This window comes from Cyprinus carpio, chromosome A20 (assembly GCF_018340385.1).
Source record: "Cyprinus carpio isolate SPL01 chromosome A20, ASM1834038v1, whole genome shotgun sequence".
NCBI lineage: Eukaryota > Metazoa > Chordata > Actinopteri > Cypriniformes > Cyprinidae > Cyprinus > Cyprinus carpio.
Genome location: NC_056591.1, coordinates 27,325,227 through 27,349,382, shown reverse-complemented (window position 1 = coordinate 27,349,382; position 24,156 = coordinate 27,325,227). Strand labels below are relative to the sequence as shown.

Sequence of the window (24,156 nt, the reverse complement as noted above, 5' to 3'; positions counted from 1 at the left end):
CTAACCTAATTTTTAACATTAATGGTCCTTTTGAGTTAGAAATTTAAGCAATGTATTGTAGCAGGACCGTTTTCAAATAAAAACATCTGTTCATCAAACCTGCTGTGCATTTGTCTTTAAGTTAAAACAAAATATATATATGTATATATATTCTTAAAAAATGAGATATTTTATATTAAAATGTTTATGTATAAAAACCTTATCATGTGGTCAAATACAAATTTAGCTTTACACTGGTAACTCTTTATAAATTTGTCCATTAATTTTCTTAAGAATCATCTTTTTTCTTAAGGCAACACCATTTTAAAAATTGTAACAAATGGATATCACCATATTTCTCAAGTTGATTAAAGTACATAGACATTTTTTAAATATACAAATGAGGCACTATCTAATTTAAAAATGCACTCATTTACACACTTTTCTAGATGAGAAATCTGAATATTGAATAAAGCCAGGTTGATTTTGTTGACGCATGAAAGGCTTTTACAGAGGGCATTTTGGATCTCTTTTTAAATACGAAAATCAATAATAATAATAAAAAAAATAATATATATGCATTTTCACTAGAATAAAACTCACAGCCTTTAAAGCTATGTATTGTAATGGAAATCTAATAGATAAAATAATTTACAAAAAGAAAAATTCAAAAAAGTAATAAACACTTGGGGATATTGTCTTACCATTAGTCTGAAACATGTATTATCCAAAATCTCAACATTGACTAGTGCATGAAAAACAATAGGATTGCTTATAGATTATATATATATATACTATTATATATATATATATATATATATATAACTATTTATTATTTTATTTACTACTATAAAACACTGCTCAAGTCCTTCACTAAGCAAACACCAAATATTAGCTTCAGTTCAATTGTGACTTTTAACATAACACAATATTTTAATGAAAAGTTGTATATTTAATATCTTTATTATGACGTAGCCTCTTGTAATGTTCCCTCTTAATTTTTTTTTTTCTTTTTTTTGGGGAAGACCTGTACAGCGCATATAATGTAATAAAATGTAATATAATAAAACAAATATTTTCTTAATTCTTTTACAGTTAACTAAGCATCCCCATGTAGCAGAGTTTGCACACTGCTACACCTGTGTGTGACTGTAAATGTTTTGTTACAGTTTTGTGTGCCCATCATTTCCACCACTTAATTAAGCAACTCTTCTTTAAAACATAATGAAATTTCTATTTCACGTTATTGCATTTACGTTGGCTCTCATGTTATTTCGCCCACAAACATTAAAGTATTCAATCTCTACAGTGACTGATTTGGTGCACATTATTCTCTTTCTATGAAACCTGTAAACCGCATTCACCGGTTCTATAGCCACATCAACTCTATAGCAGTTTGCCCAAGCATTGCAATTATTTCACGTTCCCTAAATTAAATCAAATGGATTTCCCAGCTCATTTTTACATCTGTCCTGTGCACAGCATATTATTTCTTCTGCATGGTTATGATGTAAGAAGCACAGCTTAGAGGGAACATCGGCCTCTTGTGCTTAATGCTTAAATATTACATTTGTCATAACAGTACAACACTGTTTTCTTCAAATAAAAAAGCAAAAGTGGTGCGTTTCAGCAAAGAATTTGCAAATTTCTAAGCCAACTTTAAACAATGCTTATTTGCTAGAAATATTGTTTTCAATTCAATGGTTTCACATTAATGTGAACTTTTTTTTTTGTCTGCTGTATAATCTAGTTTCCTCCTGTTGGTGTCACGGGTCCATAAAGTCCCAGAGCAGTTCTGAATTCACCAAAACAGTTCAGTTCATTTTCCGCTCAGTTCTGAGATGATGTTTGATGATGAAGGTCAAAGGTCATGATGAAGTTCAAAGGTTGGTGTCGGTGAACATGGTGTGTTCCTTCCTGACTGTGCTGAAGCCTTTGATGGTGTCCACAAACTCCTCACCTTCGAACTGACAAACATACAACACATCATCAAAATTATATTTCAGCAAAAAAAAAAAAAAAAATTTTGTCCAGCAGCAGTAAGTGATGTTCTCACCAGGCCGCTGTCAAGGCGTCTGAAGTGCGGCTCCCATGATTCCTCGTCTTTCTTGACGATGAGCTGACTGACGCTGCGCTGTAAAGGGTTTTGTGTGTACAGACCTGAGACCGTCACCAAACCATCTTCACCTTCAGCAGAACGGTCCTCCATCACTTTACTCTCAATCACCTCCTGAACACGTGAGAAGAGGCTTTTAGAGCAACATCTTCTGAATGCACTAAAATAAAGCTTTAAAAAATAAAGCTAGTAAATTAAATCATTTTTGACTAAAGCATTTTAGTTCATTTTATTCCATTTTTGCCTTTAAAAAGTGGAGTTTCAAATGTATCATAATGCATTTACAACTATATTTCAAAATTTAAAAAAAAAGTTCAAGATGAAATTAGCTTAAGTTTTAGATTTCTGTTAATTTAGATCTAGTATTTATTTTAGAAATTATATAATCTATAATAATGATTATATAATAATAGTTATAATCCTAAACTAATCCTTAACTAAAATTAAATTCATAAAAATACTTTTCCATTACCTGAAATAAAATAAACATTAACTGAAATAAAAGAAACTTTAAATCATTTCATTTTTCCTTTTAAAAAAGTGGAATTTGAAATGTATCATTTTACACAAATTTACAACTATATTTTTTTAAACCAAAAATTTGCTTAAAGTTTAGATTTACATTAATTTAGATCTATATTTATGTTTAAAGCAGAGCTGCTGTTGACTACAACCATTAAAAAATAATAATAATAATTAATTACCGCATATAATTAAACTTTAGAAAAACTATAAACATATTTGAAAAGGAAATACAAAAAGCACAACAAAATTATGAAAACTTTATAAACTAAAATGAAAACAAAATATTAAAATAAAATCTAATAAAACATTAACAAAAACTACAATACCATGTCTATGGTATTTAAACGCTGATTTAAAGCTCAAGTTTGTATTTCTTTTCTTTTTGTATATCAAAATTGCACCTCCTGTTACCGTATTACTGTATATGCAGAGACAACTTATGTTTGGGGTCATTATTTTTTATTCCACTTGGTGGCGCTAGTGCTGCAGAATTTTTTTTATGAATATAAAAATAACATTTTGCAAAATTTTATTGTTAAAGCTAACAAATATGACTTTTTGTAACATGTGCATGTAAATCAAATAAATGTCTGACCTCCATGTGCATGGTGAAGGCTTTCAGTGTGACGCTGTTCGGAGAGCCCACCGTTTCTGGAACTGTGTCAAACTGTGAGCAGTAAACGTGTCATTAACATTTCACAGACAAACCCCTCACCCTCAGGAGGATCACAGGTGACTTACAGCCTCATCGGTTTAGGACAAAATAGATAAATGTTGAAGAATTATTCCAGGACATTGAACAGAATTCCCTAAGGATAGATAAATCATGGGCCTTTCACACGGACACTTTTTTTTTTTTAAATAAACCTGAGACATGCACAATGCAAGTTCACCAAACTAACTAACTAACTAACCCCACTCCGACAACCTCCATTTATCGCATGTTTAAATAGAAAAACAATGGAGAACTTTCTCAGAACTTCGACAAGGTTCTTTCAATATTAAGAACAAACATTCTTCCAGTCAAGTTCTCAAAATGTTGTTTATACATTGTAAAGGGCATTCATCTAATCTAATGTATGTTATTACTTGTTATAACTTGTTTCAGAATGTTGAGAAAACGTTCAAAATGTTCTCATGTCTGCAAAATGATAGATAATAAAACATTCCCTTAATATTTCTCTACAAAAATAAATAAATAAATTAAAATAAAAATGGGTTTAAACTTTATTAAATATTTAATTTAGTAAGGCAACATTTATAAAACGGAAACGTTTTGAACGTCAGAAAGAACATCCAAAAATGTAAATTTTCATAATTGGAACGTTAGCAAAACGTTCTTAGAACATTCTTGTTTAGTTAGCCTAGCTGACACGGTGTTTTCCAAATTTGCATGCGACAAGACGCTGCAAAATACACAAGCGATAACCAAACGGCAACCTCCCGCTCTCTCTCGTGAAGCCAACAAGGAAGTGACTAAAACTGCAATTCATCGACTGGCCGCTTGAGGCTGGCTCCAAAAGAGAGTCAATCCCATAGACTCCCCATGTTAAAATGCCCAACTGTACAGCAGAAAAAAAACATGTTTACAGCCTGGTTCAAAAAATTATTTTGTTCTATAAAGCTAATTTTGCCCTTCATGACAACTGTGAGGGGGTGAATTTTTTTTATAACTAATCCGTTTGAATTATATTAAGCCTTAAAATTCTGCATAATTAAGGGAGTGGCCACTTGAGTGACAGGTGGATTGCCGCTGCTGACACTGCAGTCGTGCTAGGTGGGCGTGGCTTCAGCAACCAGCTCCCGCCTTTTTGCCCATTTTCGATTATCCAGGAAAGACGCGCGATGCCAAGATGGCTCCGCCCCGCCCCGCCCCGCCCACTTTGCATTTCAAAAACGCTCTTCAGGAATCTATGGGTGACGTCACGGACACTATGTCCATGTTTTTATACAGGCGATATAACGTCCTTCTGCCACATGTTTACATAGAAAAGAAATGGAATGCAAAATCTCGTTCTGTGTGAACGCTCCCCATTTCTTAGACTTTCACCATATGGGACAGTTTGAATATTTCCTGTTCATTTATCTGCACACTGTCCACATGCCTATTAAAACCTGCAAAATGTAAAATAAGGACGTTTTGGCCTCACCAGGTAGGAGTTGCTGGGCGGGTAAACAGCCCGCGGGCTGCGGCGCTGGAGCGGCAGTGGTACGAGGGGTGGCCGTTCCCGGGTGAACGGCGGTTTATTGAGAGCCTTGTGTAAAACTACAGCCAGAATGAGAGCCAACAGCAATAGCGCGACTCCAGCCATCAGCACAATGAACCACAGCTCACGGTAGAACGGCGAACCCCCCGCACCTGAGCCGAGCCGACCGCCGGCAGGAGTGGGAGGCTCAACACCTGAGATCACAGACAGGAGAGACAAAAAACAACACTGTCTGGTTTAGATTCGATTCGAAAGCCCTAAGTATTAAATAAAGGGTTAGTTCACCCAAAAATGAAAATTAGCCCATAAATTACTCACCCTCAAGGCATCCTAAGTGTATATGAATCAGACGAATCAAGCCGGAGTTAAATAAAAAAATTGTCTTTGATCTTTCAAGCTGTTTAATGCCACTCAGCTGGTGTTGCAGTGCATCAGTCCAAAAGAAGTGAAATAAAACCACCCATCCATAATAAAAAAAGTGTCTCACATGGTTCCAGGGGGTGAACAAACTCCTCCTGTAGCGAATCGATGTGTTTTTGTAAGAAAAATATCCATATACAAAACATAATAATAATCACTTTAATGTAGTTTGCGCCAACAGTTGTACATGGAAGCAGCTCCGGGAGGATGATTATGAGGGTCAGCGTTGCGCATCTCGTGAAAACCAATGTTTGTTAAAGGGATACTCCATCCCAAAATGAAAATTTTGTCATACATCACTTACCCCCATGTCGTTCCAAACCCGTAAAAGCGCCGTTCGTCTTTGGAACTCAGTTTAAGATATTTTGGAAGAAAACCGGGAGGTCTGTGACTGTTCCATGGACTGCCAAATAAATAACAGTGTCAAGGTCCAGAAAAGGTATGAAAGTCATCGTCAGAATACTCCATCTGCCATCAGATGTGCAATCTGGGTTATATGAAGCGTCGGGACACTTAAGCGAAGAAAACAAAAATAACGACTTTATTCAACAATTCCTTTGTCAACGGTCTCCTCTGTGTCTGTCCATATCACCGTATGCTGCGTACGCCCCACAAGGATGCGCTGTTTTATTTCAAATCAAAGCTAAATACACGTAGAAACAGTGCATCCTTGTGGCGCGGATGACACAGAAGAGCATACACAGCATACGGTGATATGGACAGATTGCACGTCTGATGGCAGATGGAGTATTCTGATGACGACTTTCATACCTTTTTATGGACTTGACACTGTTTTTTATTTGGCAGTCTATGGGACAGTCTCAAGCCTCCAGGTTTTCATCCAAAATATCTTAAATTGTGTTCCGAAGACGAACGGAGCTTTTACGGGTTTGGAACGACATGGGGGTAAGTGATTAATGACAAAATTTTCATTTTGGGATGGAGTATCCCTTTAAGAGGAGCAAAGAAAGCAAAGTTTCCTTACTTTAGCAAAGGAAAACCAGTCTCCTCTTGGCTTATATCGAAACCCTCCAACATTCTTCTTTACAAATCCTCGTTTTGTACTTCTAATTAGTGACCGTTGTTTTGTTTTGATCTCTCCCCTGTGCTTCCGCGTGTGTCACTTCTGAGCGGTTAGCACAAGATAGATTAAATTGATTATTACGTTTTAAATATGGATATTTTTCTTACAAAACACATCGATTCACTACAGGGGGCCTTTGTTCACCCCCCGGAGCCGTGTGAGGTGCTTTTTATTTCACTTCTTTTGGACTGATGCACTGCAACACCCGCTGAGTGACATTAAACAGCTTGAAAGATCAAAGACAATTTTTAATATAACTCCGACTGGATTCGTCTGCAAGTCATATATTTCCCTAGGATGACTTGAGGGTGAGTAATTTATGGGCTAATTTTCATTTTTGGGTGAACTAACCCAGTGGTTCTCAACTCCAGGCCTCGGGACCCACTGCTCTGCACATTTTGTTTGTCTCCCTTATTTATCGCACCTGATTCAGATCATCAGCTCATTAGGAGAGAGATCCATGAACTGAACTGAGTGTGTCAGATTCAGAAACATTCAAAATGTGCAGAGCAGTGGGTCCCGAGGCCTGGAGTTGAGAACCACTGAACTAACCCTTTCAGTTATGAGGCTTAGCGCATGTGTCGAAAGGCTTAGAGTTCGGTTGCACTAGAGCTGTTCAGCCTTGTGTCTGCACTATTTCTATCCTTAAGATAATGTCTCACATTCTTTATTCACCATTATCTAGAAGCTAAATATATATAGCTGATTTTTTTGTTTTGTTTTTTTGTTTTGTAGAAATTGTACATCACAATCTTGCTCTGACCAGAATGACTTGATGTCCTAATTACAACTTCCCAGGACTTGAACGCACTTAACACAAGTATAGTGTGTTCATACTACGCAGTATGCAGTACTGTAGTGCTCAATGCTGATAAGAGGCTGAATGTCACATCTCTCTAGTTTCACAGAGGATCCGTCCTGATCTTTCTTAGCAGTGTAATGAGACACGTTTGCTCTCTTATCTCTCTCTTCCAGGTGAGGATGTTAGTTGTCCATCATCCTGATTTTTAGCATTTAAATATGAAAGACTATTTTCACTATGGAATAAAAATAAATGAATACAGATAATTGCAACTTTTTATCTCACAATTATTATTTTTTTCTAACAATTGCAAGTTTATATCTCAGATTAAAAAAAAATTCAGAATTGGGAGATTTAATATCATAAGAGCTATACACTCAGAATTGCAAATATGTAAACTCGTAATTCTGTAAAAACATGTGAGATATAAACTCAGAATTGTAAGTTATAAATTTGGAATTGCAAGAAAAAAAGAGTTATAGATATAAATCAGAATTGCAAGGGGGAAAAGCCAGAATTGCAAGATTTAAACTCAGAATTGCGAGATATAAGCTCAGAATTCTTAGAAAAATAGTCAGAAGTGTGAGATATAAACTCGGATTTACGAGATATAAACTTCAGATTTGTGAGATAAACTCAGAAAAAAAAATTAAACTGAATAAGGAAAAAAAAGTCTGAGATATAAACTCAGAATTGAAAGAAAAAAATTGAGATACAAACTCAGTATTGTATGATATTCAGAATTGCAAGTGAAAAAGTCAGAAAAAAAAAAGAATTGTAAGTTATATACAGTCTATAAAAAGTCTGAATTTTGAGATATAAAGTTGCAGATATTTTTATTTTTTAATCCCCTAGCAGAAATAAGGTTGAATATTTAAGCACTGAACAAATGAAATATTAATGTGATGGACTGACGTTTTCTTTTCATTTTAGTCCAAATGACGCAATGCACATGCATAAATGGTTTATTCATTGATGTAAACAGAAACATCTTTAAAGCGTACGATAAAGCTGCACGCATCTCATCTCTCAGAGGACAAAAGAACACCATGTCATAAAACAAAAATGATGGCAGAATGAACGTCACAGAGAGACAGGAGGAGTTTTACTCACCGGTGTCTGTGTCCGTGGTTCCTCTCATGAGGATTCAGGGACCCCAGGACTGTGTGTTGACATCAGATGCGGCCCTCAAACATCAACCGTGAGCACTGACCTCAAACATTTTATAGCTGTACATTCAGAAAACCCTTCAATGAAGCTATTTGGTCTGTGTAGTCGCTTCAAGGTGAGTGTGGAAGGGACAGAAACTCTGTGTGTGTGTGTAAGGTGTCTCTGCAGCTGTAATTGTACTCCAGGGCTCTATGGTAACAGGAGGTGACAGAGAGATCAGTTTCCATGTCATTATGACCCAGTGAACACAAACTCTTTTTACCTGCTACACACTTCCAGTCTCACTCACTCTTTTCATCCTCAGACGGGACCTCTAGTTTAACCCTGTTACTGACCTTATGACATTTCAGAATATCAGAGATTAATGTGTGGAGTATATATATTTTTTTTATTGAGCTGACATCTTTTAATCACATTCATCATGAGTAGAATTTGCTTTGTAATTCTAAATTAACTGAAGTTACGTAACAGTTATTTCTCAAATAAATGAACTTAAAAAGTATAAAATATGAAACTGATTGCTTTGAAAAAGGATATAAAACCAAGTCGAGCATAGAAATCTATTACCACATTTGATCTGAACTGGTGTAAACAGACTTGAATTCAATGCTAGATTTTAGATCTTACCAAACTTCAAGCAAAAGTAAAATTATTATTTTTTTTAAAATTAATTATAATTCAAAATATCAACAAAAACTATAATAGTAAAAAGTATAATAGGCTAAAATGATATAGACATAAAATTTAAAAAAAGCAAAAAATAAAAAAAAAAAACAAATTAAAATAACAAAATATAAAAAAAAAACTAATATAAAAAAATAAAATAAATAACAAAAGAGTTAAAATAAAAAAAAGTATATAAAACAATAGGCTACTTTGAGGACAGTATTTATAATTTTTTAAATTGAACATGTTAGTATAGAGATTCAAATAAATTCACGGTTCCTAGGAGTCCAATATGTTAGATGATGCACAGTATGCACAGCAGGGTTATTTATGTAGTTACTCGCGTTCAAGCAGTGTGTGGATATTGCGCTTTAATGTAATGGCGTATATTGACCACTAGAGGCCACTGCAGACCACCGCGCAGATCTGCAGTCTATGTGATGATCACGAAATGAGAGAAATAAAGAAATAATCGTCGTTTTAACGTATTAATATTATTAATTATTATTACTATTTACAATTTTGACAACATTTACAAATCACGTTTACTAGTAATTTCAACAAGTAGACTATTAAACTGAAATATTCATGAGACATAATCAATCTGCTGAAATATAATCAGATATATGAGGCCTCCGGATGAGTCAGGTCCTGATGTAAAATGCTTACTATATCAAACCGAGCGGATTTAATTTATCATGACGCTGAAATGCTAATCCATTAATTCCCTGCTCAGCATTCATGTTTCGCCTGGTCGCCTTTGAGACATCGAGGCTTTATTAGTGAATTAATGCACTCCGGGATAAAATCATCTGCAGATGTAATTAATCACACTAACTCACTTACAGCCTGAGAGAAAGCAGTGCATATCCTCTCAGCGGTGCTGTTTGCTAAATAGAGGTTTTCGATTTATGAGTGAAAATAATGACGTGCACGCATAAATCATTTACTGAAATATTACATAAAAAATAAGAATAGTCCATTTTGATTTCACTGTGATTTTATGGTCTCTTGCTGTCAAAACGTGCACGTTTTGTCTACACTGTTGCCAACTCTCGCGAGACAAATAAGCAACCAAAGCTTCAAAAACAAGCCTTATTCCATTATTTATTATCATCAATATTATTTATCAATTATTTATTACCAAAATACCAGGGTAGGCTACTATCTGCAAGCTCAAATTTAAGACTTTTTAAGACCTGCACAAATAAAATTAATATCATATGAGCAGGGTACAGTATGTCTATGATAACATAAAACTGTAAAATGACTGTGAATAACAGTTCAGATACACGTTTTCACAAAAACAAAAAGTTTTATAAAATGACAAACGTCACATTTCAGCCTTTAAACTACTTATAAGAAAATGTATGAGTCAAAAGTATCAATTATTATATTAACTTAATTAATATAAGTCAATTAATATATTAATGAAATAACATTGATTTTAGCTTTGGTCTGAACAAAAACAGCAGACAGGATTAGTGAAAATGCACATTCATTCTCTTGACTTTGAAAAGTGAAGCGCTCATTTTTATTTAATGCAATCAATAGCCTTCTGAAGTTTAATCGTCACATTAAGCCATATCACAATTCTGTTCTTTCCGTCCCCAAATTTTAGACCTCTTGAAATCATAATTAGCTTAATTTTCCTGAACCATTTAAGACTTTTCAAGGCCTTAAATTTGACAGCTAAATGTAAGACTTTTGAAGGACCCACGGAAACCCTGCTGCAATCTCTCTTTTATTTGAAAAACAAAAACATATATTATAGTTTGTGATAATTAATACACTACAAAAACTTTTAATTGAAAAAATTAAAAATGTAAAAGAAATTGATCCCACCCTTGTGTTACATCTACTACTATCATCGCTTGGATTACAGCATCACACGCCTTCATGGTGAAGGTGATGTTTCTCCAGTGAGGGGGAGGAAAGTTTGACGAATTACTCTACAGCACTTTTATTATTGCACTGATTGGCTATTAACAGAGCAACTAAAAAAAAAAAAAAAAAAAAAAAAAAAAAAAAACTTGGCAACTGTGGTCTTATTCACACAGACCTTATAAACGTCAGTTTTGAAGTTGAAAACGTTTAAGATAACAATTACAAAATATTTCAATGTCCACCTCAATTTATTATTACAATGTAAGTGTCAAAATATTATAAATTCTTTAAAACTGTGTAACATTTGTTAATACAGCGGGGTCCCTAGAGTTTTGGACAGACAAGCACAAATATTTTTCAGAAAATAGTATAAAATATGGTACTTCCCATAAGATTATGATAGTCACAGAAATTCAGAGCGGGATCTGCACTGAAAAAAATGTTTCATTCATCCAATTTAAAAATTTTAGGGTCATGGTTCACATCTATATTTTTTAACTTGAGCCAATGAAAAAAAATAAAAATAAAAATAAATTTGCCCTAAAAGCAAGTTATTTATTTTTCATTGGCTCAGGTTAAAAAATATAGATGTGAATCATTAACCTGCATTTTTTTAATTGGATGAATGAAACATTTTTTTCTGTGTGTCCTGCAAGCTCAAAACACACACACACACACACATGCATTTGTGGCGTAATAGACATAATGGTTTTTATACTGTACAAACTGTATTTTCTATCGCCCAACTAACCCTACCCCTTTCAGAAAACTACTGGCAATTTTTGAATTTCATAAAACACAGTTTTGTATGTTTTTAAGCCTTTTGTTTTACGGGGACACAGAAAGTGTCCTCATGAACCATGTTTACTGTTGCAGTACCCATGTCATTGTACACATTTGTGTCCATATATACCAGTACACACACACACACACACACACACACACACACACACACTCGGATTTTCAGATTTTCATTCTGTTAGCAGAGCCGTACAGGGTTCTTCCAATGTAAGCAACTTTTATCCTTGCCTCATTAATGACTCATGTGGCATCTCTCAGTGCAGAGACACTAATGTGTTGATGGTTCCTGGCGGCCTGTGAAATGATGCAGGTGGAGCGTCTGACAGCCTGCTAATTTATCTCCATCGATTAGCTTGATTATTCATACATAAAGCTACAACAGCCATGACAAGGATCTCTCTTTCTCAGAGAAAAAAAAATCCTGCAGACAAACACTGAAAGAGGAACTTGAGAGGGATCTACAGACCAGTAAGTAACTACCCAGAATACCCTGGCAACCAGTCAAAACACCCTAGCAACCACAGCTAAATCACTGTCACTAAATCATCAGCACTAATGACTGTACTTTCTAACACAAAGTAATTATTTACATTAATTCATGTTATGATACATGAATATTTACTAATCTCAGTGTTTGAAGTCAAATGGACAATTCTGTGCTTATTTATATTTGTCATGCAAACAATCAGACTACCATAATCCAGAAATAAATCATTTGACATTTTTGTGTTTGAACACAAATGAATGTGAAGCATGCAGATCATAAGCAGAATAATCAGTTTGTTTTTTTTGTGAATATAACCCTGACCTGTGTTTGCTCTCCAAACAGAAGTGTTTTAATTCCTGCTGGGAAACAAAACAAAAGATCTCAATTCTTCAAATCACAGAAGAAAAACAGATGGCAGAATGTAAGTGAAGTCCAGTTTTAATGCATTATTGTTGACCGTTTTTTGGCATTTTTGACATTTATTAAAAAAAAAAGTTATTGCATATAATCAAACATATAATGAGGAGACAAATGAGGAGACAAAATTGAGAGTGTTGTACAACATCCACAAACCTTCACAAGCAGAAAAACACACTGAACTGCAGATAACAGTCAGAATTCCTCACAGAGACTGAAGGAACATCACCAGAGAACACATTTCTCTGTATCTCTACTAACTCATTTAAATACTCATATCTTGTAGTTTTATTATGGTAAACATATTTATATTTGACCATCACAACATGTATGAAATGCCACAGTATTGAATGAGTAAATGACTGAATTTTTCTTTTTGGGTGAACTATTTCTTTGAGGTGGATTTCATTCAAAGACAAATTCGGTAAAACAGTGTTTCAGCAATTCAGAAACATTGGGTTATTGCTTCAGAAGATCTCTGTGAACGGCTGGAAACAGATATTGCTATGGCTTTTTTTTTCTGTCACTGACTGAGCAAGAACCTTCCAATTTGATGTGCTGAAATGTGGTCATGAAGTAAAACATGGTAAAAAATTGAATAAATAAAAGTTGCAATCAGCTTTGGTTGTGCAGGTGTGTGCAGATCTATTTATGAGCAATAGTACAGTATGTATTATGCTAATCAGGTCACTCAAGAAAAGTGCTTTGGTACATCTCTATTTGATGTTTGCACACTTTCTATTTCTGTCTAGACTGCATCTTTGAGCCCTTTACCTTCAATTCTGTAGTAGATGTTGTTTAACACCTTAACAACATATCTGTGTCAGGAGAGCATTAATTGACTACTATTATTTGGCAAGGATGACGCTCTCTAATGTGATAAAGCTCTTTTGAAAACTGAATAAAAATAACTTGAATAACTTAGATAAATAAAAATGCAAAGAGTGAATGCCTTCAATTCTCCAATAATTGAATGATATCCACATCCAGCACTCACTGATACACCACCATTTAAACGTTTGGGCTAGGTATGATTTGTTTTTGAAAAAACTCTTTTATGCTCACCGAGGCTGCATTTATTTGATCAAAAATACAGTAAAATCAGTAATATTGTGAAATACTATTACAATTTAAAAGAACTGTGTTCTATTTGAATATATTTTAAAATGCAATTTATTCCTGTGATGCAAAGCTGAATTTTCAGTATCATTACTCCACATGATCCTTCAGAAATCATTCTAATATAATGAATTTTTCTGCTCAAGGAACATTTCTTATTATCGATGCTGAAAACAGGCAATATTTGTGTGGAAAGGATAATACATGAGTTGTGGATTCTTTGATGAATAGAAAATTTAAAAGAACAGCATTTATTTGAAATAAAAATCTCAGCATTATAAATATCTTTACTGGCACTTTTGATCAGTTTAATCCATCCTTGCTGAATAAACTAATTAATTTAATTAAAAAACCCAAACCTTTGAACAGCAGTGTATATTTGATACTTAATTTTTTTTTTTTTTACAGTTATCTTATTAACTATATGGAACTGTATTTGTCTGAGTATATCCTGTATTATTGTTATATCTTCTGGCAAGTGCCTGTTGTTTCCCCTGGATTTGTGAATAATCCTTGATCCAATCGTGTGCACGAGGGGCATCACCTCTGTTTGACGGTCCAATCAGGTTAAGGATCAGACATTGGCCTCCAGAAGTTCCAGGAAGAGTTTGTGCATGGGGACGCGTCCGTCCTGCTTGATGCTGCAGAAGTGCCGTACGGCTTTGGCGGAGGTCTGACGGAGGAGTGGAAGAGTCATGATGAGTTTCCCCGTCCGTCGAGGGTCTTCCCTGTGATGGACACACTCATAATCCAGAAGAGCTTCGTGGAGAGAGTCCTGCAGACCCTGAACGGCCTCCACGTCCTCTATATGCATGGAATCTGAGAAAGGGAATCAAAACATCAGGTCATTCAGGTCAAAAATATTGACTGTAAGTAATGTGTTAAGGTTGCTATTAGCCATTTTTCCGCCCAAAAATAAAAATTTGCTGAAAATTTCCTCACCCTCAGACTTTCCAAGATGTAGATGAGTTTGTTTCTTCATTGGAACAGATTTGGAGAAATTTAGCATTGCATCACTTGCTCACCAGTGGCTCCTTTGCAGTGAATGGGTGCCGTCAGAATGAGAGTCCAGTGGTGGATTTGTTTTCTTACAAACTGCCAGCTTTTCACTTTATAAGACATTAATTAATGGATGGGAGTTGTGTTTGTACTCTCATTCTGACGGCACCCATTCACTGCAAAGGATCCACTGGTGAGCAAGTGATGCAATGCTAAATTATGAAGAAAGAAACTTGTCTACATCTTGGATACCCTGAGGGTGAGTGGATTTTAAGCAAATTTTCCTTTTTAAGTGAGCTATTCCTTTAAATAGTCCTTGCAGTATCTTTACCTGAGTTGGCGAGAGCGATGGCTTTCAGAGTGACAAACTCTTCTCTCTCCAGCCTCATGGATCTGTACCTGCGCACCAGCTGTAATATGGCTTTGTGGAGCTCCAGAAGACCTGCTGATTTGGCCTGTTCAGCATCCATGATGTAATCCTCTGCAAACACCAGCTTGTCCTCGCAGAGCAGCGAGCGGAAAGCCACACGCAGGATGAGGATCTCCATCCAAGCGCTCTGCAGGAGACTCATCTGATCGGAGAGACAGAGGCTGGAGAAACCTGCAGGAGTGATGGAGCGACTGATCAGATAACTGTATGTTTAAAATAACAACACATAACTAAATAAGCAACTTATCTAAATAACTGGGTAACGAAATAATAAAAGCACCTAAATATCTAAACAACTCTGATAAATAAATCATCAATAATCACCACCTAAATAAGTTAATATTCAGCTAAATAACTAAAACAACCAATCACCTAAATAATGAATTAATCTACTAAACAAGTATATAAACAACTATTTTCCCAAACAACTAAATAAACAACTATTTTCCCAAACAACTAAATAAACAAATCATCATATAAGTAAATAATCGTATAAGTAAAAAAAAAAATAGTTAAATAAAAAACAACCACCTAAATATTTAAAATAAACAACTAATTTCCAAAACAACTAATCTGATAAACAAACTAAATAACTAGCTAATCACCTAAATAAGTACATAATATAACTAAAGCAAGCTGTCAGAGTAGTAACTCAATAGCTAAATAACCAAATAATTTAAATACTAACCAGCTAAGTAAAAATAATCTAATTAATCACTTAAATAACTTTATTTAAAAAAATCTTTCAAATGTCTAAATAAATACAACTGATCAGCTAAAAAACTGCCACTGAGGTATTCAATCAGACGAATGGAAATGACCTTTAATCTGACATTAAAAACCCAACTAATTTTAAAGCTAATTTCACACTGGACTGTGACCTCTGTTAGGAAAGAAAGCTTCTCTGTGTGTGTGTGTGTGTGTGTGTGTGTGTGTGTGACAGAGGTTTGTCCCTGAAGAACAGCGTCAATGACGGACGAATCTCTCTCATTCACGTTCTCTCACACTTAATTAAAAAGCCAGTGATTAGTTTGGTGTGGTGAAGGAGGAGAGGAGCTTTGATTTGATTTTTCACCCATCACTGATGTTTATCAGGGGCTGTAATGACTTGTATCTCTCGCTCGCTCTCCTCCTGAGAGACGTTCATTAGCTGATTGGATCTCAGCGCTGATCGATCGTGGGCTGAATGAGGCAGCGCTGCCGTTCACGCTGAGCTCCGGGGACACGGCCGTATCGACGTCTGTGAAATGTGTTAACGGAATCAAAGGGCCCTCGTGACACTCAAACAACACAAATAAAACAACCCCAGAGCCATTTAAATCAGCAATGTCCTCTTCTATTGTACGTCCCGCTTCAGACGCCGGGGAAAAGACAATGCTGCTGTCACACACTGTTGACATGAACACACACAACTGCTCCTGTGTATGTAAAACACACATACACAAACACACACACATGTGGGGTTTTTATGTTTTGAGTGGACGTTCCATAGACATAATGATTTTTATACTGTACAAACTGTATATTCAAAGATATAAAAAAAAGCCAAACCTTTTTAAAAAAAACTACATTTAGTATGATTTATAAGATGTTTTCCTCATAGGGATTAAAATAATCCCCACAAGGTTAAAAATTTCAGGTTTTCTCTCATTGTGAGGACATTTGGTCATCATAACACAGGGCTGATCTGGACACACACACACTTTAGTTATACTTTGGGGACAAAACTGTTCGCAGAAGTGAGCTAAACTAAAAAAAAAGTATGTTTTTAAAATAAAGTGTTGTTCAGTAAAAAAAAAAAATCAAGATGAATATAAAATAAAAATATACAATTTTAAAATATAAATATCAAATTATTTAAAAAAATACCTAACAATTATAATAGTTATTTATAATTTTAAGATATAATAATATATAATCTAAAATGTGTATGTGTATACACACACACATATATAAAGTTTTTTAATTAATTATATAAAATAATATAAAATAATTATATACAAATATATAGAAATTAGTTTTATATCTTGAATTGCAAACATTTTTATGTAAAAGTGCTGAATAATCCTTTTCTGAAATTAAATGTATTTTTTTAATATTATAATGTGTGTTTTTTGTACAACATACTGTACATATAAATGTATAAAGACGTATTCTCTGAAAACAAGTTTTAATGTGTTGTACAATTGTATTTCACAAGTTAATTAATCTTAAAATCTTAAAGAATAAATCTTTAAGAATGTCTAGATATATTTACTTGAAAACAAAACAAAAATACATTGCATTTCATGTCATAATTTGTGTAGCCAGTATTATTAATCTTTTATAAAAACAACAGAAGTCTGTTGTATGACCTCATACTTAATTCACTCACAGTCTCTCTGTTCAAATGTGAACTTATTTACTAAATACTGTAATCCAGTGCACTAAACTATGGCATACAAACAGTCACGTGTTAAAGAGACTCACACACACACACACACACACCTGGTTTTGTGGTTTGTTTTGTAAGCATTACTACAGAGGTCAGTATCAACACAAAAACAGGTGCTGGCCAGTTCTGTGTGTGTGTGTGTGTGTACTAAGATACTGAGATATAGTTGTAAGAGTGAGCAAAATCTGACAAAACCTCCAATAATGAGGACAGAGGACATCCTCGCAAAAATAATTCATTAATAAAACAAATGTTACAGTTGGTCTGAAGAGTATATATTTATACCTTTAATACCAACAAAAGCCTAAAAGATACATAAATGTGTGTGTGAATGTGTTTAGAGCTGCTAAAAGGGCTGATGACTTATGTACAGGAAGACATTTCATAATCAAATTCCTCTGAAAGCATCTAATGCATTTGACATTCCAGTGTCACAGAATGTGTGTGTTGTTAGGTTACACAGAAGCACATCCGAACTAACAGCACTTTATCTCTGTGTATCCAAAACAAATGGTAGATAATATGTGTGTATGTGTGTGTGTATGTAATTAAAGTCTCTTTGGTCTGTTAGTACCTGGTATGTGTTTGGCCCAGCTGATGTTCAGCACAAGCTCTCTGTCGGCGAGGTCACACAGGGTCGTCAGGGATTTGATGTCACTGTCGGGGAGGGCGGGGTCAGGCATGGCACACACCTTCTCTGGCTCCGCCCCCAACAGCAGGGTCACCACCTTATTCTCCCCCTGAGTGCTGCAGGATGCTAACGGAAAGAAACACAGAATATTAGCACAGACAGGGTGATCATACATCCTCTTTTTCCCCTATGGGATTTCTACATTGCCTAAAATATCCAGGTGTTGGCTTTGTTTTCCTGATGACATGCTTGCATACATTATCTAGTTGTATTACTTTGACCATTCTATGCTGATCCCGCCTAACTGGTTGATTATGAACACTGCCTGCACACTATTGGTCAAACTCCTTTTCAATCATTACCTTCAGCAAGAATGAATAGAGTGCATTGATGCCCGGCCACTTTTTCAGCGGCTCTGGTTCCAGAATTTTTTTCCCCATTCATTTTCCCCATAGGGACTTAAAAAAAGTCTTTGTTAAAGCGCTGTAAGCTTTGAACCAAACTAACAATCTATGAGGAGAATCACGATGTTACAAACCTTTATTTGAAGCAAAAAAGTATTTAAAAATTGGACAAAAGGCAAAGGTACAAGACTGTGTGCTTAACGGGTTTAATAAGGGAAAGAACTACAATCCCATGAACCACTGCAAATGACAAAATCGAATTAAAAATGATGAAGAAATTAAAACTATATACTTAAAGTTGCTGATTGTATATATGGAAACAATATATTTTAAGTTTATTGCAAAATGTGCATTTGATTATGTCATTTGCAGTGCATCATGGGAGTGTGCGGAGTTGCAATTTTCTTTACAGCATCATGGGTAATGTAGTTTTTTTTTTTTTTTTTACCAGGGATTCTGCTGTTAAACACAATTATTTAAAACATACTGCAAGTTGAAACAATGCAAAAAGATGGCTTGATGGCTTCAACAAAAGCATTTAGCATTGATTAACAAGCTCTGAGCTCATAGCAGGTATGTCTTTAAATGTTTATAAGTTATTGTTAAGAGAAAATTAATTGCATGTAAACTTCCGGAATCCCGACTGTTGCACTCTATAGTAAAACCAAGCCAAAACCCAGACATTTTAGGCAATTTAGAAATGCTGGCCAGGACATGTCCAGGAAAAACAGGACGTATGGTAAAGGCATGCACTGAGATGCAGATGTTTATGGCTGAGCTGCAGTGTGCTTCTTACCTTGTTTTCTGTGAGGCTCCTGGACACTGAAGTAGATGCTGGAATCAGAGTCGATTCTCCTCTTATATTTCTGCCGTCCTCCTCGCACCCTGTCCAACCGCACACCTGAGTCACACACACACACAATGAAAAACATCAAATAGATTCTGGGATGAGAAAAACAACTTGCTCATTACCTAGAAATAAAGAGTTTGACTGAAATAAACAGCTGCATGAAACAGGAGACAGTCTTTTCTACACTTTTGGCAGTACTTTAAAAAAGCAGGTGCACTGAAATAAAATCAGGCCAGCAATAATGCGACTCCACACCTGCACTAATATAACACTCTTTGCCTATTTGCTGACTGCATATAATTATTATTTTTATGGTTGTGTTTATGAAAGCACTTGAGTACAGCTGCATATTCCAGAAGCACATGATATATGTGTGTTTTATCTAAGACACTTTCATAGCAAAACAAAGCAAAAGAAGCTGCACAGAGTGCCATTCATGTTATTTATTGCACTGCATGTGTGAATCTCACAAAACCTGTCAAGAACATGGCAAAAATAAAATGCAAAAAGATTTTATGACGATTAAGCTCATTACATTAGCACATTAAACATATAAACAACATTATAAAAAGAATCAAGTAAAACAGGCTTCATTTTCTTTGGATTCTGTAGTGAAATGTGACTGTTTTTATGAGATTCTAACCTTCTCGCAGCATTCCCACAGACAGACACTTAGTGAAGCGGCAGGCCTGACAGGACTTTCTCCTCCTTTTAGTGATCTCACAGTCTCTGCTGACCGAACAACTGTACTCGATATTTCCTGACAGAGACAAATAGACCATCAACATCAGCAAAATATTCATCTAGCAACAACTGTGTACTAAACACGCACAGACACACCTTCCCACTGTGCAACTAACTAGACGAGCTGCACTTATTTTATCAACAATACAGTAAAAACAGTAATACTGTGGAATATTATTACAATGTATTTTAAAATGTAATTTATTCCTGTGATCAAAGCTGTATTTTCAGCATCATTACTCCAGTTTTCAGTGTCACATGATCCTTCAGAAATCATTCTAATATGCTGAATTGCTGCTGAAGACACATTTCTGATTATTATCAATGTTGAAAATAGTTGTGCTGCAGCATGTTTTTGAATATTTTAGTTGTGTTGCTTAATTTTATTCATATTTTTGTGGAAACCATGATGCATTTTTCTGGGTTCTCTGATGAATAGAAAGTTCAAAGGAACAGCATTTATTTGAAACATAAGTCTTTACTGTCACTTTCGAATCGAATTTTAAACACCTGAATCACCCACTATATTTGTCAAAATGTGTATAATATAAGCAAAGCACATCACAATGGATACGGAGCAATGTGTTTACGTGTTCAAAATGGAAATGAACCAAAAGAAAGTTTCACATACTATGTTAAATATATTAAATAATATTAATATTAAAAAATAAATACTAATATTAAATATAATACAGCGTTATCATCGTTCACTAAAACTAAAACCATAAAACATTTCATTACATGAAATAAAATAATCAATAATTGAAATAAAAAAATATAAAAGAATTCAAACTAATTTTATTTCAGCTAGATGCCAAGACAGCATTGTTTTCGAGTAGTTTAAGTTGAGGTACTAAAATTATTCAAACTAAATAAACACTATTAAAAATGACAAACACACACACACACACACACACACACACACACACACACAAAATCTGAAACTTTAACCAAAAATAAAAACAGAAAACGTAGAATCTAATTCAAAATATTAGCAAAAACTATAATAGTATATCAATGCTACTAAATAAAATTGAAGGATGGACACAGAAACAGACATCAGGATGGGATCCTGACCTTGAATGGTACGTTTGAAGAACGCTTTGCAGGCCTCGCATGAAGCCACTCCATAGTGAAAACCAGACGCAACGTCTCCACACACCAGACACAAGCGTTTGGGGCCCGAGCTCAGCCCGTATCCACCCTTCACCTGTGTTTCCTCCAGCACCCTGCAGGAGGCGCCGAGAGGCCTAAGATCCGTCTCAGCCGCAGGGTATGAAGCTGGAGAGTCCAGACCGGTTGGGTGCCCTTTAGTTATTGAACTGTAGCTGCTCCCGGCGTCTGACGATGCCCCGGGACTGTGCTGGGTCAGACTGTCCGACAGGGAAGAAGGGCTCGATGGTTCGGTCTTGATGATGGCAGGACAGTGACCGTCAACTGACATCATGTCCAGAAAGCTTTGCAAATGAAGAGAATAATGAGAATTAAGAAACAGACAAATACATGCCTGCATTATCTTTATTACATTAAATTTGATTACTATTACACACACTGTAAATGTTAGCTGCTACATTAAAAACATGTTAACTAAGTAAATTAAATGATAAAAATATATAAACTTGAATTAAAATTTCTATCCATATAAATTATATAAAAAAATGATCGTACCAAGTGCATTAATTTATAGTCAAATCCATATTAAAGAAAATACACACATTTTATAGCAAATTATTATTTTATTTCAAACACAGAATATTTTTTAAATTGTTATTTTTTTAAGTAAATTATGTGTCATCTCATAATTAGTACAACTATATACATATAATCATAAGTCATTTTATTTATATGCACATTTTAAGTCTTTTATGGGGCATTTTACACTACACAAAAGGGGGTTTATTTTTATTTTTTTCAAATTAAACTTATTTTAAAATGTTACAAAAGATTTTTATTTCAAATACTGTTCTTTTAAACTTTCTATTCATCAAAGAATCCTGAAAGAATGTATCAAGGTTTCCACAAGAATAAGAAGCAGCACAACTGTTCTCATCATTGATATTAATATGTAATGCAATTCAGCATATTAGAATGATTTCTGAAGGATAAATTAAATCAAAAAATACACAATATAAAATAATAAATTAAAAAATACATTAATCAAACATAAGTAATTCGTGGCCTAATTACAACAGAAAACAGTTACTTTAAATTCTAATATTTCACTTTTTTTTTACTGTACTCTTGATCAAATAAATACAGCCGTGGTGAGCAGAAGAGAAAATCATTAAAAATATCTTACCGACCCCAAGCTTCTGAACGGTAGTGTAGGTTTGTTTAATGTTAAAACTAATAGCCGTAAAAGCATTATTGTAACATCACGTGTGTCACCCTGATGGTGTTTGTCCTTGTGCAGGTCACGCTGCACATGTTCTACAGGTTGTTTATGTTTATAATGTTTGTATTTTTTTATTAGCCATGGTTCACAGAAAGACTATTTTTACTGTAAATTTACCAGGATTTGTTTTACAGTGCATGAAACCCTGAAATGATCTCCAATCTGACAGAACAGCAAATTAGTGGTTTTCTTTTTTATCAGCACAACTATATTTCCCACCAAGTCAGACAAAATGTTTACAGCACACACAGCACCTGAACACACCTGTTTTATCACTCCATCTCTCTCTCACACACACACACAGCGGCCAGTAACGTGATCCTAAAGCCCATCAGGGTTTTTGTCTGGGATCCAGAGGAATTACCTGTGACTCCATCACACATCTCAAATCCTATTGCTGTGAAATGTTCGGCGAACTCTGCCTCAATTCCATAGTTTCTCAATTCTTACAAAGTGATCACTTCAATTCTTTCTTAAAGTACACAGTAATCATTTTCTATGTTCAAAATGAAGGTTGGTCAATAGTTGATGGTACATTACATGTTCTTCTGAACACCATATTGGTTTCTGGGTCCTTTAAAGCATGATGTTTAAAAAAAAAAAAAACTGTTATGTGTTGCTTTAAAAAAACTCAGAAATCGCAGGCTATAGCATAAAAAGTCTTTGTGGAACTTAAACAGGTTCTCTTATTGTATTATTGTAGTTCTGATTGGAAACTTTAAGTTATCTTAGTCTGGTGATGGACAGTTTGCAAGTTGAATGCGCATCTAAAATATTTATTATTGATAAGTTGCTGATTTATGGAAAAACACATTTACTATTTTATCTTTTATAATCAAATTCTAACTGAACAATCTTGAACTGAACATCTATCCATCTAGAGATCAATTTAAAATTGTCTTCATGAGCACATGTACATAAAAGTGTACTCTCTATCACATCCTCTGATTATCTCAATAGAATAAATCAAATATATATCATGTATATAAGTTACTCATGTACAGTATGTCACGTGCGCCACAAAAAATTTAACAATAAGCATAGTTTCCACCAAATAATTGTTACTACATAATGCGAATGAATATGGGATCTCCTTTAATCAGTGCAAGAACATTATAGCCTTTTTGTTAAATTTTTTTCTATATGATCCTGTACATCCTATACATAACTATATATACTGTTTTATATATATATATATATATACATATACATATATATATATATATATATATATATATATATATATAAAACAAAGTTCTAGCAAACCAAATTAAGTACAATAAAACAGTAAAAGCCTAATTATGCTCATATAAATTAACAAAGTTACTTACTTGTTCTCTTCAGAAGGAAAGGAAAAAGATTCCGGGTGATAAAACTGCATTAGATCCATTAGACAGCTGAGAATGAAACCATAACCTGAGGAAACTCTTGTAAAATAAAACACAAAACCTCTCACTTCTTTTCGTCGGTAATGTTTTATTGTAATAACCTCCGTCTGTTTCTCCTCACTGCGTTTCTGCTACTGCAGCACAACCACTAAAAAACCCAGCAGTGCTGCTTATGAATATTAAATAGACGTTTCACGTTGT

At 34.6% G+C, this 24,156-nt stretch overlaps 2 protein-coding genes across 2 annotated transcripts; both read right to left on the bottom strand.

Annotated features, from left to right (window-relative positions):
- Positions 1-853: 853 nt before the first annotated feature.
- On the bottom strand, positions 854-8,609 carry si:ch211-57i17.5 (usherin). The gene is made up of 5 exons (XM_042778299.1): positions 8,247-8,609; positions 4,771-5,021; positions 3,216-3,287; positions 2,036-2,209; positions 854-1,946 (listed from the first exon to the last, which is right to left on the bottom strand). The coding sequence occupies exons 1-5, from the start codon at positions 8,272-8,274 to the stop codon at positions 1,860-1,862; spliced, it is 612 nt and encodes a 203-aa protein (XP_042634233.1). The 5' UTR covers positions 8,275-8,609; the 3' UTR covers positions 854-1,859.
- Positions 8,610-13,976: 5,367 nt separating this feature from the next.
- Positions 13,977-24,156, bottom strand: LOC109113177 (estrogen-related receptor gamma-like). Its single transcript, XM_042778298.1, has 7 exons — positions 23,899-24,156; positions 21,250-21,629; positions 20,072-20,188; positions 19,375-19,479; positions 18,118-18,300; positions 15,011-15,280; positions 13,977-14,499 (listed from the first exon to the last, which is right to left on the bottom strand). The coding sequence occupies exons 1-7, from the start codon at positions 23,955-23,957 to the stop codon at positions 14,255-14,257; spliced, it is 1,359 nt and encodes a 452-aa protein (XP_042634232.1). The 5' UTR covers positions 23,958-24,156; the 3' UTR covers positions 13,977-14,254.